At 38.3% G+C, this 12,672-nt stretch overlaps 1 protein-coding gene across 2 annotated transcripts in view; it reads left to right on the top strand.

Annotated features, from left to right (window-relative positions):
- LOC150087098 (receptor-type tyrosine-protein phosphatase kappa-like) overlaps window positions 1-12,672 on the top strand; it is a 453,299-nt gene that overhangs the window by 281,255 nt on the left and 159,372 nt on the right. For both annotated transcript variants that reach the window (XM_090372951.1, XM_090372952.1), the window contains exon 3: window positions 6,867-6,943. In XM_090372951.1, the coding sequence (XP_090229077.1) occupies window positions 6,867-6,943 (77 nt within the window). The remainder of the gene's footprint in view (window positions 1-6,866; window positions 6,944-12,672) is intronic.

Raw genomic sequence — 12,672 nt, 5'->3', positions numbered from 1 at the left:
TTACATCTATAAGAACGCTATTATAGCTGAGAGTAACAGCGAGAGCTTCATATGCTGTTGTTTTGCTAGATACTTGATGAACAAGTGAGGCCTGTGAGCTCTTAAAGAAAATGGCAACGCCGCCTCCTCTTTGGTCAACTCTGGAAGTAAACGCTGATTTATACCCAGCTGGAGTACAAGATGTGAAAAATTCTTGGTCTTTATCAAGCCAGGTTTCTGTAACACAGAGAATATCGATATCACTAGCGAGCAAGATTTGATCAATGATATCCAGTTTGTTGCGGAGGCTTCTAACATTCTGGTACAAGACTCTGATTATGCAAGTTTTTTGGATCTTTTTAAGGCATGTGTCTCTAATATTTTTATTCAAGGCAGGCTTTCTAGTTTGTCGATTCGTGACCCACGTTGGGATGAGCATTCCCGAACTGTTATTTATTGGTGGTTGAAGGCTGATGGTACCAATGTTTTGATGCCGCTGTTTGTCACCACTTGTATAATTTTGATTTATGCTGCGCACATTTTGAGAAATTGCCCGGAATGTGGGGCATTCATGCTTGTTCCCTTGCAGCGTTGATTGCTATCGAGGAGGGTGAATTAGTTGAGGTTGTTGATGGGGGCTCTTTTTCTCAGAAAATGGTCTGATATATATACCTTGGGGCCAGGAGGCTGGATCTATAACGTTTTTATAGACAGCAGGAGAACACATTATAAGGAAAGAGGCATAGCGTGTTTGTCGGCTTTTAAGCCGTTTAACCTGAACTGAGAGGTTATGTTCCTCGTTAAACATTCTCATTATAGATTCAGGAGATGTTCTAGGTCCAAATCTGGATGCAAAAATCTTGGCTTTGGTGGAAACTACCGAGATGTTATATTTCTCGGCCAGTGTCAGACGAGATTTAGAAGCTGTTACTAGGCGGGGCAGGGAGATCTGGTTATGAATATTAGCGTGATGGGAAAGGCAATCAATATTGATATCAGAAAGGCATCCAGAGGAATTTGAGGCAGGGTTGGCTGTGGTAATGAGGGAACTTTGTTTATCTCCAGATGGGACGTAAGTATCGCTAGAAGGGCTGTTGGTAAGCATACCAGCATATGACGTGGGCAGAGCTTGATGGGCGTTTATTGAATTACTGTTTAGTTCTGGGGCTTGTAGGGAGTGTTTACTATTTTCTGGTGGTTTCTCTGGTTGGGGTACTTCTTCATAAGATTGCAGCTGTGGTTGGTCACCAGCCTTCTGCTGAGGGCGTGATTGGGCCCTGTTAATGTGCTCAGTCAGAGTGTCTGGAGATCTATCTACTGATTGTCTCGAGTGAATTTGAGCATGGGAGCCAGGCTTTATAAGGCTAGGAGGTTTGACAGTTTGTGTAGATTTTGTCCGTTTATTTATTATTGGTGGCTGAGATGTCAGCTTTCCATTTTCGCTCACCAAAGAGCAGAGGTCAGAGAGCATATGTGTGATATGTTTATTTTGGTTCCTCAGCGAGTAAACTTCATCCTTCAGATCCTCAATTTGGGATCTCAACTGGTGAATTAGGAGGACCAAGAAGTCTACGCTGTCTGACTGTAGAGGAGAGGTCGACACTGTAGCTTCGGCGTTAATTCTTGGAGATTCATCTTCACGTTGAAAAGTACCTGTTGTGACTAGCGTCTGGTTTGAGGTGGAGGACACATTAACGACCGAGGCACAATTTTGATCATTAGTTTCCGGTGGAGACTTGGACTGATTAGCGCTGCATACACCGTGGTTGGCAATCCCGTCAGGTAGTGTTCCGTTGACCACTGTTTCGTCGCATGCGATGGTCATAAGTTCAGGCAAACCAGTAGTTGAATGTTGAATGAGATCAGTTAACATCTGGTCGATAGGGCTAGTTTCAGTCTGGGATAGAGGAAGTTCAGATACTTCAGCGTCTTCTCTAAGGCATTTATCACATGCGAACCTTCTCCGACGTAGTTTAGAAAGATGTGCGATGTCTGTTTTAACTGAGTGGGCACAAAAGTTTAATTTGCATACATGACATCGAATGGTTGGTTCCTTCCCGTCGCGGCAGGCTAGGCAGACGAATTGTTGCAAGTTACTCTGTTTCTGTGACATGCCTGATTTAGGGTCTTTAAATTGCTTGGAAGTAGTGAACAATGTTCAGTTTTATTAGTTAGTTTTTAATTCCGAGTAGTTTGTTTGCTCTGGCACTATTAAGCTTGCAGCTTTTATATTCGCGTTTCCAAAGAGATTACTGAGAAAACACAAGAAAACATAAATGGTTGTGACAGGTGTGCTAAGCACAAAAGACAGAAGAGAGGGCGGATTTCCCTAGGGAACTCAGTAGTGGCGATGCTTTCTAACTTGGTCAAGGTTGACTCATTGTCCACTTAAGCCTTCAGGGTAGTGGGGCGTTTGCTAAATTCTTGAGGGCTAAAGCGCTGTGCATACATCGTAATGAAGAACTTCAAACGTGAGCAGAATAATTAAAAATCAGAAATACCTGTTTATTATATCACAAAGATGATACCACATCAAGCTTGAGCAGAGGAAGAGGAATTCATTGGTAGGCGAATCATTTCATAACGTCAAGTATAACTAATCTAAAACTTAATTAATATGAGGAGCGTAAACGAACACCACATGCCACAACTCGCGCACGCGCATAAAAAATTACATTGCCACTATGCCTTAAGGGGATTCCATAAGTAATGGCACGTCTGTTAGGTTAAACAATAAAGAATGGATCAATTAGGGCTGCCATTTTCTGTATTACACGGAAATTTCAAAATTGTATCTATTATAAGACCAGTGAATCGTGTTTATTTAGAATTACGTGGTCAGTGCGCATCTTGCTAATTTCTTAGCTGTAAGACAGGCTTTGGAGCTCTTATGATATGTATTCTCTGTTGTGCCTTAGGAAGATAATAAATCACCTCACGTGCAATGCCGGAAGTCCATATGATGTTAGTTTTTCTTGATTTTAAAATAAGTTTCTTGTAGAAACGCATTAGTTTCTTTCTTTTTTTTTTTTTTTTTTTGACAAGAGATACCATAGATGTTTGTTGTTCAAGTAAGATTATCTAGACGGACACTGGTGGTATTGTCACTATAAATTCACTAAACTGACTTTAGATGCATAAAATATCATTCCATGAAATAATCTATCGCAGGCTTTATTGCGAACTTTTGCATATTTTAGGGCTTTCTTTTACAAAAATAAAGGAGGAAGCCCATCTGCCTTTTTTTGTTTTCACAAAGAGAAGCAGACTCATAAAACCGAGGTCTTTTAAAGGAAACGTATGAGTGCGATTAAATGTACGGTGTTGGTTGATCACAAGTAATGAAACCAGCTGTTTCTTATGTGCTCGCTTCAGGTCGATGGCGGAGCAGCAGCAGACCGTAACTAGGACGCGGTGATAAACTAGAGATTGATAAACTGGGATGGCAGAGACATATATGAAGAGTTCCGGATATATTAAGTAACTGCTGGTGATTTTAAATGAAGATGTGTGATTAGCAGAACTTGACAACTAAATCGTTTATTTGCCTGGAGTGTCGGAGAAGATGGAAGAGGCGATTAAGTTCAAGACGCTTGGCTGGAAATATGAGCCATTTCTGCTTTTTTTAAATCTTTACTTTTACTACTTGTCAATAACTTAAACCCAGCTTTCTAAGCCCACAGCAGTCTGAGATCTGTATCGAGTAAGAAAGTAAGTTTAGTAATCAGAATCATGTTTTAAACGAACTAAGCTGACTTCGCTGTTTTTAATCAAGTACAGATGCAGAGGCATTACTGTATTGTATAAATTATTCCTAATGCAATAGAGGACAACAAAATTTTTGAAAGCAAACAAATTTGCTCAACAAAACTTACTTCTTAATTGGGAAAGAGCAATAAGTCGTAAAACATTTCACGCAACAAATAAAGCCATATAATATTTGCCTTAAACTCAAAAACTCTCAATAGAGTATTAAGAGATGGCTTTGGAATTAAAATTTCCGTCCAATATTAATTTAAGAGAATCATTTTTGCGTTGTAACTAACTCAAATTGTCAGATCAGGATGGATTGCGGTTTCCATTTCTCTCCTCGCCGCAATGGAGATATCCACTTCTACTATGGTAGAAGGTTAAACAATTCAGGATGATGTTTGCGCATTCCAAACGTGTGCTTCTAATCCTTGAACAATGTATTGGCGGCAGTATTCATTAAAGTATCCCAAGCGATGAGACTAAACCCGCATAGAAACAGTGCGAATACCAAGAAGGTGTATCGTGAGCGTGCACTGCGAATGCAGCGAGCAATAGAGAGGATTTCCGAATCCGGCTCAACATGATCTACACAATCACGCGCTAGTAAGGCTCTTCCACGAGAGTCTATCAGTATTCTCCTATGTACTCCTTTGTTATAATGCCTCCCCTCCAACGGCAGTTTCCTTATTAGGGGACTAATCGAGAAGAAAGGGATATTCCATCTGGAGGATGTTCCATCTGAGGGATCTTTTTTTTTTTCCTCGTCCATAACACAGTGAATGCGTTTATCAGATACGAATCGTGCAGCATTATAACCCTAAAGACACTCGCTGGAAGAGCTTGACACTGTCCAAACTACGGAAATGCCAACTCCAGCTACGGCAGAATTGGATAGCGCTTGATGTAAATTTCCAAGCAGTACGGCATTTTTAAAGTTCAAATTAAAAACTTTGAAACTTTTGAAAATATTCGAATGCTGCACTACTTTTTAGTTTCATTTCAGTTCGCTTTATACAATAAAGCATTAAATATAATTGCCAAGTCGCTTATATTTATTAAAACAATCATTTAAATCAAAATAAAAACGCACGCTAATGCACACATAATGGTTAACGTGTGCAATCACAGCAATACCCACATTAATCATAATGCCTACTGATCATTGTGGAAGTACAATTGCTATATGTTTTAACTGTGACTTACGCTGTTTCATGCAAGATACGCCATATATGGTGCACGTATTTGTATGCACACCAAAATATAGTGTATAATGAAATGGACGATGTAGCTGAAAAACTACCTCCCCATCTCTAACTTGGAAGATCTAACCGTACATAATCCTTTATGGAGAAATTCCGATGAGGTCATATAGCATAATAACTCATTGAAAACAACAACTCAGATGATGGATTACCTGAGTATATACACTATAGGCCGACCGGGCTAGCCAGGTGGGTAAAGTGCCTGCCTGGCAACCCAAAGGTCGCGGGTTCGAATCCCGTCTCGGGCTTGGATCAAAGTACTGCAAAAACCTTGGGAGGTGCACTATGGCCACAGAAGCCGATGCGCCAACAACTACCAAAAAAAAAAAAAAAACCTTTCTATAGACACTAGCACTGCTTTTGATGTCACTATACGTTCCCTCGTCTTATATTCTATTCTAACAAGGAAAACAGCCAATTGGACAATGATCGCTGTCCAGTCCACTGGACAGCGATCATTGTCCAATATTCGTTATCTTAAAAGCAGGACTCCTCTAACGCTAAGTTGAAATTCAAAATGTGAAACTTGAAAAAAGAGCTGCGAAATTTAGCTCGCTTTTTCATGTGTTTTGGATGTTTTTTCCATGAAAAATATTTGAAACACACGAAATACTGAAGATGGCGCTTGGATATCAAAAAATGGGCAGAACTCAAACTTTTGAGGGGTTTGCAAAATTCGAAAATTGGTTGACCTCCCTTCAAGATGAAAAACGTTCTGGAAGTATCAGATCAGATTTAAAATTACACGAGTTTATCAGCTGTTTCGCTCGCGAGGCGTCTCACCATCCATGACCTCACAGAACTACTGGAGACGGTGGGGTAGTATTACATTACGTTTAGTTCTGGAGTTAAAGGTACTTGCATTTTGAAGAACGTTTCGTGGAAGTTTGTAGCAGTTGATCTACCACCGGTAATATGTTGAAGGTAGACTGGTATTTGTCTAAAATGATGCTCTATTATCGTCTTGTGAATGGCTTTTGAAAATGAGCAGTCGAGAGATAACGGTCCGAAATCTTTAGACGATTTAAAGCCTTAAATTCTTGGGGAATAATTTCACAACGTATGTATTCCAAATAGATGATGGCAAAACCAACTTGAGAATGTTGTTAGAAACGTACAGGAGAGCGTTAATTTCAAACTTTCTAAATAGAACAGCGAGTCCTGTATTTATTTTAATTTGACATTTTATTTATGAGAGCTTGTCATGTAATATTAAGGGCTCAAAAGGTTGATTGGAGGGTGCTTCAAAATTTAGATTAAAAGAGATTTCTTGAGTTTTCTGAAATTTTTCTGTCCATCAAGATAACCGCATTCATTCGTAACTAAAACTTTTTTTTTTTCATAGGGCACACTTTACTTTTACTCGCGTGATACACGCTATACCAAAACTTCTGACTGCCCAACTGATTAAGTGAAACAGCCTACTGTTTCAGTTCAAACCAAATTGTGAGTATATCACTTACTCTCAAGAAAGAGCACGCCCTTCGTCGACGACTGTTTCAAGGGGAAATACAAATTTTCTAGTAACAGAACCTGCTTAATAGTAATGTTAAGTAAAAACACTCTGTTGATCCGCCCTCTCAATGGCAAAAAAAAATTAGGCACATTTAAACATGACCGACGTTTTATTATCACGATAATTTTCTAATTTATCTACAAAATAAGTTTGAACTTAAAACAACAGAAGTGAAAGTTATAGATAATTTTCAACAGTCTGAACAGCTCAGTTAGTAAGCGATCATGGTTTTATTGATATTCTACTGAAGTTTGTGATTAAGGGGGGTGGAAAGGAGAGGTCACGTACTAGCAGACTACTAATAACACTGTTTAAATAAACTACAACCTTAATAAATCATTTTTTTCTCGTTCCAGTCGACTACAATCGTGTTGTGTTGGAAGCGCTTCCTGGGATCCCAGACTCCGACTACATCAATGCATCTCACATTGACGTAAGTACCTCCTAGGCACCTGTTTCGTTCACACAAGTAGGCATAGCTCTTACTGTAGCTATTAAGAAAACGAATAAGTTTGTCTATAGAAATAACAAAAATGAAGGACCCATAATATATAATCATTTAAGGGCACGGACCAATCATTAATTTGTTCAGTTTCGTGCAGTGGCGAAGTAAGAGAGAAAATAACACGATTCTGCTTCTTCGTTCACTTAAGTTCTTCCAGTGCGTTTCATTTCCATTATTTTAATGAGTTTCGTGTGGAAAGAAAGAGTCTTCCGATTATTTTTAGCCCGGAAGTAAATTAAACGAGGCATCAAATCACGTAATTTGCAGATTCGTTACCCAGGGTTGGGATGCGTCCAAGAACCACGCTTCACATGTTCTTTCCTGTGCCAGATATTTGGCTCTTCTTGAAGCTTACCATAATGGATTTGACGAATGATTCCTTCTCATAGAAGATAAGAAAACTTTTGTTATGTGAAAAATTAAATAGTGAACAAACTTTACATGTGTTGCGTAAAACAATCATTTTGAACGTTTCTGAGATTAAACTACAGAGTAGGTTATCCCTAAGTAATGTTGTCTTTTCGCATTAACAAACAAAAAAACATGTCTTATTTTTACTTATATCTCCGCAAATCATGAGGAGGTTTTAATGAGTTAATTTATACGTTTTATGCTTTAAGGACGTGAGAAGAGTCTTCCTGTCGATGTGGGCTACCGGAAGATTCTTCTCACGTCCTTTTTGAATGCTCTATTTACGAGGACCTAAGATTAGCTCTTAAGGCAAACAGTTCCAAACTCGCTTCTTGGATGTGAGGAGATACTCATATCTATCAATAATTTCCAGGCCCTTCAAACCGTCTGCAATGCTGCCTTTAGTCGCAGGAAGACTTTCAACCTCAGTGTTAATTCTAGAAATCAAACTGAAAACACATCATAAATCATAACACAGCTTGTTGCTTCGTCTGTCATCCTGACGACGTCATCTACAAAATTGTTGTAGTTGTCAAGAACACGCAAATGTTTTAACAAATTCTGCACTTTTCTGGCTCATCCTTTATCAAGCCTCTCTGCAACTAAATCCTTCCTCTGCTCAGTGATGCCGTCATCAACCAGTAATTTCTGTTTCAGATCTTGTTTTTAGATGACATTACTACTGCTGTTTGACTGTACACCTCTTCTCTTTGTGGACTACTTTGGGCAGCATTGGATACAGACAAAGACATGGATAAAGACATTTATTTTTTTATTTAATTTTTTTTTTACTTTATGCTATTTTTTCTTCATTTCTTCGTCTTCTGCTGCCTGTTTTTTGTAATGCCTGATTTTTACAAACTTGTTTCCTCACATCCAGGAAACAAGTTTGGAATTGTTTGCCTTAAGAGCTAATCTTAGATCCTCATAAATGGAGCATTCAAAAAGGACGTGAGAAGAGTCTTCCGGTAGCCCACATCGACAGGAGACAGCATTAAAAAGTCTGAATTGGTAAAGCGTTAAAAGAACCATGTACAGTTAGTATGTAGGAGGTAAACAGTGAGGATGAAAACCATTTTGTGGTGGATGATGAAAGTAGTGTACTTATGCAAGGAACGATTTTTTTTTGTAATGGCTCCTTATTCTGTAGAAATCCATCTATTCTGCCAGGTGTTGACTAACAAATTCCAGCATCCGGTTCGTTCAGTTTTTGGATCAGCATGAGGGTTAACAATGATTCCCTGAAATTCCGTAGAAATGCCTCTGCGGATGTAAAAGCAAAGACCTCTAAATACAACATGCAGATCAAGCGGTATAGTTTCCGCAAGTCTTCAGAGCTGGAGTTGATACTGTTCGACAAACGTGAAGTAGGCCAAGAAGAAAACAACGTTGAATAGTGGATAACTTCGTTTGTACAGTTTTCAGTGCAGTACGTCTAAACCAAAGACTGGCAGCATAGGTTGTAATTGGGATTATGGCAGCATTATAAAAAAGATGTAGGATTTTGGTGTTCAATCCCCAGTCTTGTCTGGTAATTCGGAGAAGCATTGCGGTAAAATTTTTAACTTTGACGGACAGGCATTGAATATGTGCAGTAAAGGAAAAGCGGTCGTCGATGATGACTCCTAGAAATTTGGTGCTAGGAGTCATCATCGACGACCGCTTTTCCTATAGTGCACATATAAGTGGTCTGCAATATTTCTTCTTTCCTGTTTAGGGTCATTTGTATGGTCCAAGTGCAGATTCAACAGTTGGGATTCCCTTCTTCAGGCGCTGGAAGAGCCCCTCTTGACAACTTCTAGATAGAGAGGTAGGTATGCTGCAATGACTTGTAATGCAGGGGCGTGACAAAACAGCACACCCTAATAACCGATAGTAATATAAATCTTTGAATGGATTCAAGCTTGTGCTTGTTCCTTTCCAGGATTCCAGAGTTTTGAGGCTGTAAAAAAGTGCCTTGAATGCACTGTTTCTTCAAAAGCAAAAGAATTTTATAAATATGGTGATGTACTTTATAAGTATTAACATGCTTATTGGAAGGTGACATAAAGCCATAGAGAACATAAAAATATATACATGAATAGATGTAATTGCTTTTTTTCATTTTTTTAAAGATGTTTATGGTGAGGAAATTCTAAATGCGAGAAAATTCCAAATGCAGTTCTAGATGTGACGTACATGAAAGCATACAGTGTTCTACTTTTTGGCATAATCACCCATCGCATTCAAGCACTTTGTCCCTGGCATTACTTTTGCAATGACCCTATATACTGCCCTATCATTAATATCCCGACACTCCTCCATGGATGGGGAAAAAGGTCTTATGTATGCAACACGTCACAGAACCTCCTATAAATATGCACACTGGGCTTCGACAGACAATTGCAAAATTGGACTTGCAATATGACACGTTCAACAGAATTACTTTTAACCGTTCAACAGAATTCCTTTTAACAGTTCAACAGAATTTATTACCTCAACAAATGCTAGACCTCCGATTAACATGGTGCAAGGAGCGCGAATTCTGGACTGTAGAGCAGTTGGAAAACAGTCTATGGTCAGACGAGTCGAGGTTCGCACTCTACCATTATCGACAAAACCATGAATGCTGTGCAATACCAGGACAGCCTGGACAATTGTGCACTTTCAACATTATGGCAATACTTCGGGGAAGGCCCATACCTGTATCGGCAAGACAGTGCACCATATCATACTGTTTGGGTTGTAACAGAGTGGTTTGAGGACATGGGTGTGGAAAAGTTGGATTGGCCAGCCCAGAGTCCTGATCTGAACCATATCGAACATCTTTGGGATTATTGGATCGTCGGATACGTTCACGTGGAGATCGCCCAAAGAACAAGGCCGTACTGGTGGCTGCGTTAAAGGCCGAGTGGAGGAACATATCACCTGGTATTTATAAAAAGCTGGTTGAGAGTACGCCGCAAAGATTGAAGGCCGTCATAAAAGCAAAAGGTTTCAGCCCAAAATATTAAATAACACAATAAAAGCTTTTTTTTTTGCCTAATAGCAGGTTTCCGGATATTAATGGTAGGGCAGTGTATATCAGAATGGCGGCAGAAACTGCGTGGAAATAATCATATCTACTAAAAGAAATCTTTCAAAAATGTGTTTCATGCTAATGATTCGAATTACGATGTGAAGAACTTATGGTACTTAATAACACTGAGACGCTTTTCCACGTGATTTGTTTTAGTTTATTGGTATGCTAAGGACAATTGGTACAATACATCACAAATAATACCAATGCAGCCAGGAATAACGTACAAAGAGAAGTTAACAAATTTTGTCAAGTTAATTTTTAGAACCTAAAAATCCAGACCTGGAGACGGATTTCTCTATTGAAATCCGAAAGGTAGTCAATTTATTTAGTCATTAGGATTGTTTGTGATCTAATTGTAACAACTACCCTTTGCGTACCAATAAACTAATTAAAATACTTGACGTGAATACTCTCTTTATTAAATCTTTCTTACTTAACAGTACTACTCTACGTAATGTCCTTTTAGAGTTTAGTTAATTGAGTAGGCTTATCGTTATAGGGACAGAACAACCATTTAGCAAATATCGTAAACCAACACTTATCTCTTTAGAGATGATTACAACCGAGAAAAAAAAATCTGCTGCGCAAAACAGAATCCTAATGAAATAAACTATCGGTAAGTAATGATGTGTTCTTCTGATGCCAGATGTACCGAAGATTATTCAGATATACAGAAGAATCTGTAAAATAAATATACAGAAGAAACTGAAAATAGCACCAAAAATCATTACACTTGATTATGATATTATTTTGAAGTGCATACGTATGAAAAACCGATTACTAATCTTGTAAAATAACTGAATGATCTCACAAGACGACTATCATATCACTTTGAAATCATGTTTTAACGAGTTAGTATGGTAATAATACAGAATGGCAAAATAACGCTCACCGTTGATCGGCTCGTTAAAGAACGTGCTGTAGAGTCTCTTTTGTGCATTGTATACCAGACTCCAATTTTCCACATTTCTCTTTAAATTCCTGTCGATTGTCCTCAGAGCTCATAACGTACTTTCCGAAATATACCGCAGAGTCCAGTTAGCATCTCTTAATTTGCTCTTAGTTAAGAAAAGTTTTTGTTAGAGAAGTTTTTCTTAATTAAAAATTATCCTATTTTGATCACAAAGATATTTAACGACTGTTCAACTTTCTCTTTTGTCTGGTGATTAAGGTCGTGTAAAAATGTAATGAAATCTACGACTCAAACTAAGTGTAGTTTTAAAAGTCAAACCCTTCCATGTTCCCAGTTGTAACAGCTCTCTGTCTAAATTAAAAGAATTAGTTTTCGAGCGATTAAGAATGATTAACGGGCCGGTTAATGTTATCAATCCTTTAGACTTTTCCAACTAATTTTGGCAAAGTCTAAAGGATTGATGGTATTTGCTGTCAAAGTTCAACCACACTGAGCATATTCAAAGAGGTTTTAATTATATGATGACAGCAGTGGAAAGAGAAATTTTCTTTTCGTTTCTGCATTGATGCTACAATATCAGGAAGCGGCTTTTAGGAAAATGAAATAGGAAGTCACGTTAGAAAGTCCTTGCTGTTCCTCTAAAAGTTCTAAATTAGAGGAACTACAAAATTTGGTTTAATGAGGTTTAAATGAGAGCAAAATGAAAACGTCAACTGTAATCTTCTTACTGTATTTACCCAAAATTTTAACCCCTCACAAGAACATCACATCTTTTTAATATTTTTCTTAGCACAGAAATATTTATAGGGAACAAAATTTCTCAAATACTTGTAGTTTAAAGAAACTACATCACGCTAAAACTACGATAGTGTTGAATACAGCGCACCTCTCAGTTGCAGCTAAGTTAGTAACTCAGTTGGTGGCTCAGTTAACTCTGAATAACTCAATAACTCTGAAAGACAAAAATAAATTATCACTGTCAGCATATCTTACTGCATAAATTCTATTTCACTCACTCATTCCCTCGTCAGATTCAAACTCGACTGATACACTTTAGCCTTAGAGAAAAAAAAGCCCAAAATGGATAGGTTTCTGGACTCTGGCCCATAAACATCTTACCAGGTTTCATATCGAACACAAATCTATCATAAAAACGGACATGTGAAAAGCAGTGGTCACACATATCTTAAAATTAACTCAACAATAAACTTTTATAAATAAAACCCGATCAAGTAACCAAACGCATAGATATGAGGATGTTGTTCTTGGAGG

This window comes from Mastigoproctus giganteus, chromosome 4 (genome assembly GCF_048544385.1).
Source record: "Mastigoproctus giganteus isolate SK-2022 chromosome 4, ASM4854438v1, whole genome shotgun sequence".
Lineage (NCBI taxonomy): Eukaryota > Metazoa > Arthropoda > Arachnida > Uropygi > Thelyphonidae > Mastigoproctus > Mastigoproctus giganteus.
Note: the sequence above shows the minus strand (reverse complement) of the source record. Positions and strands in the feature narration are given on the sequence as shown.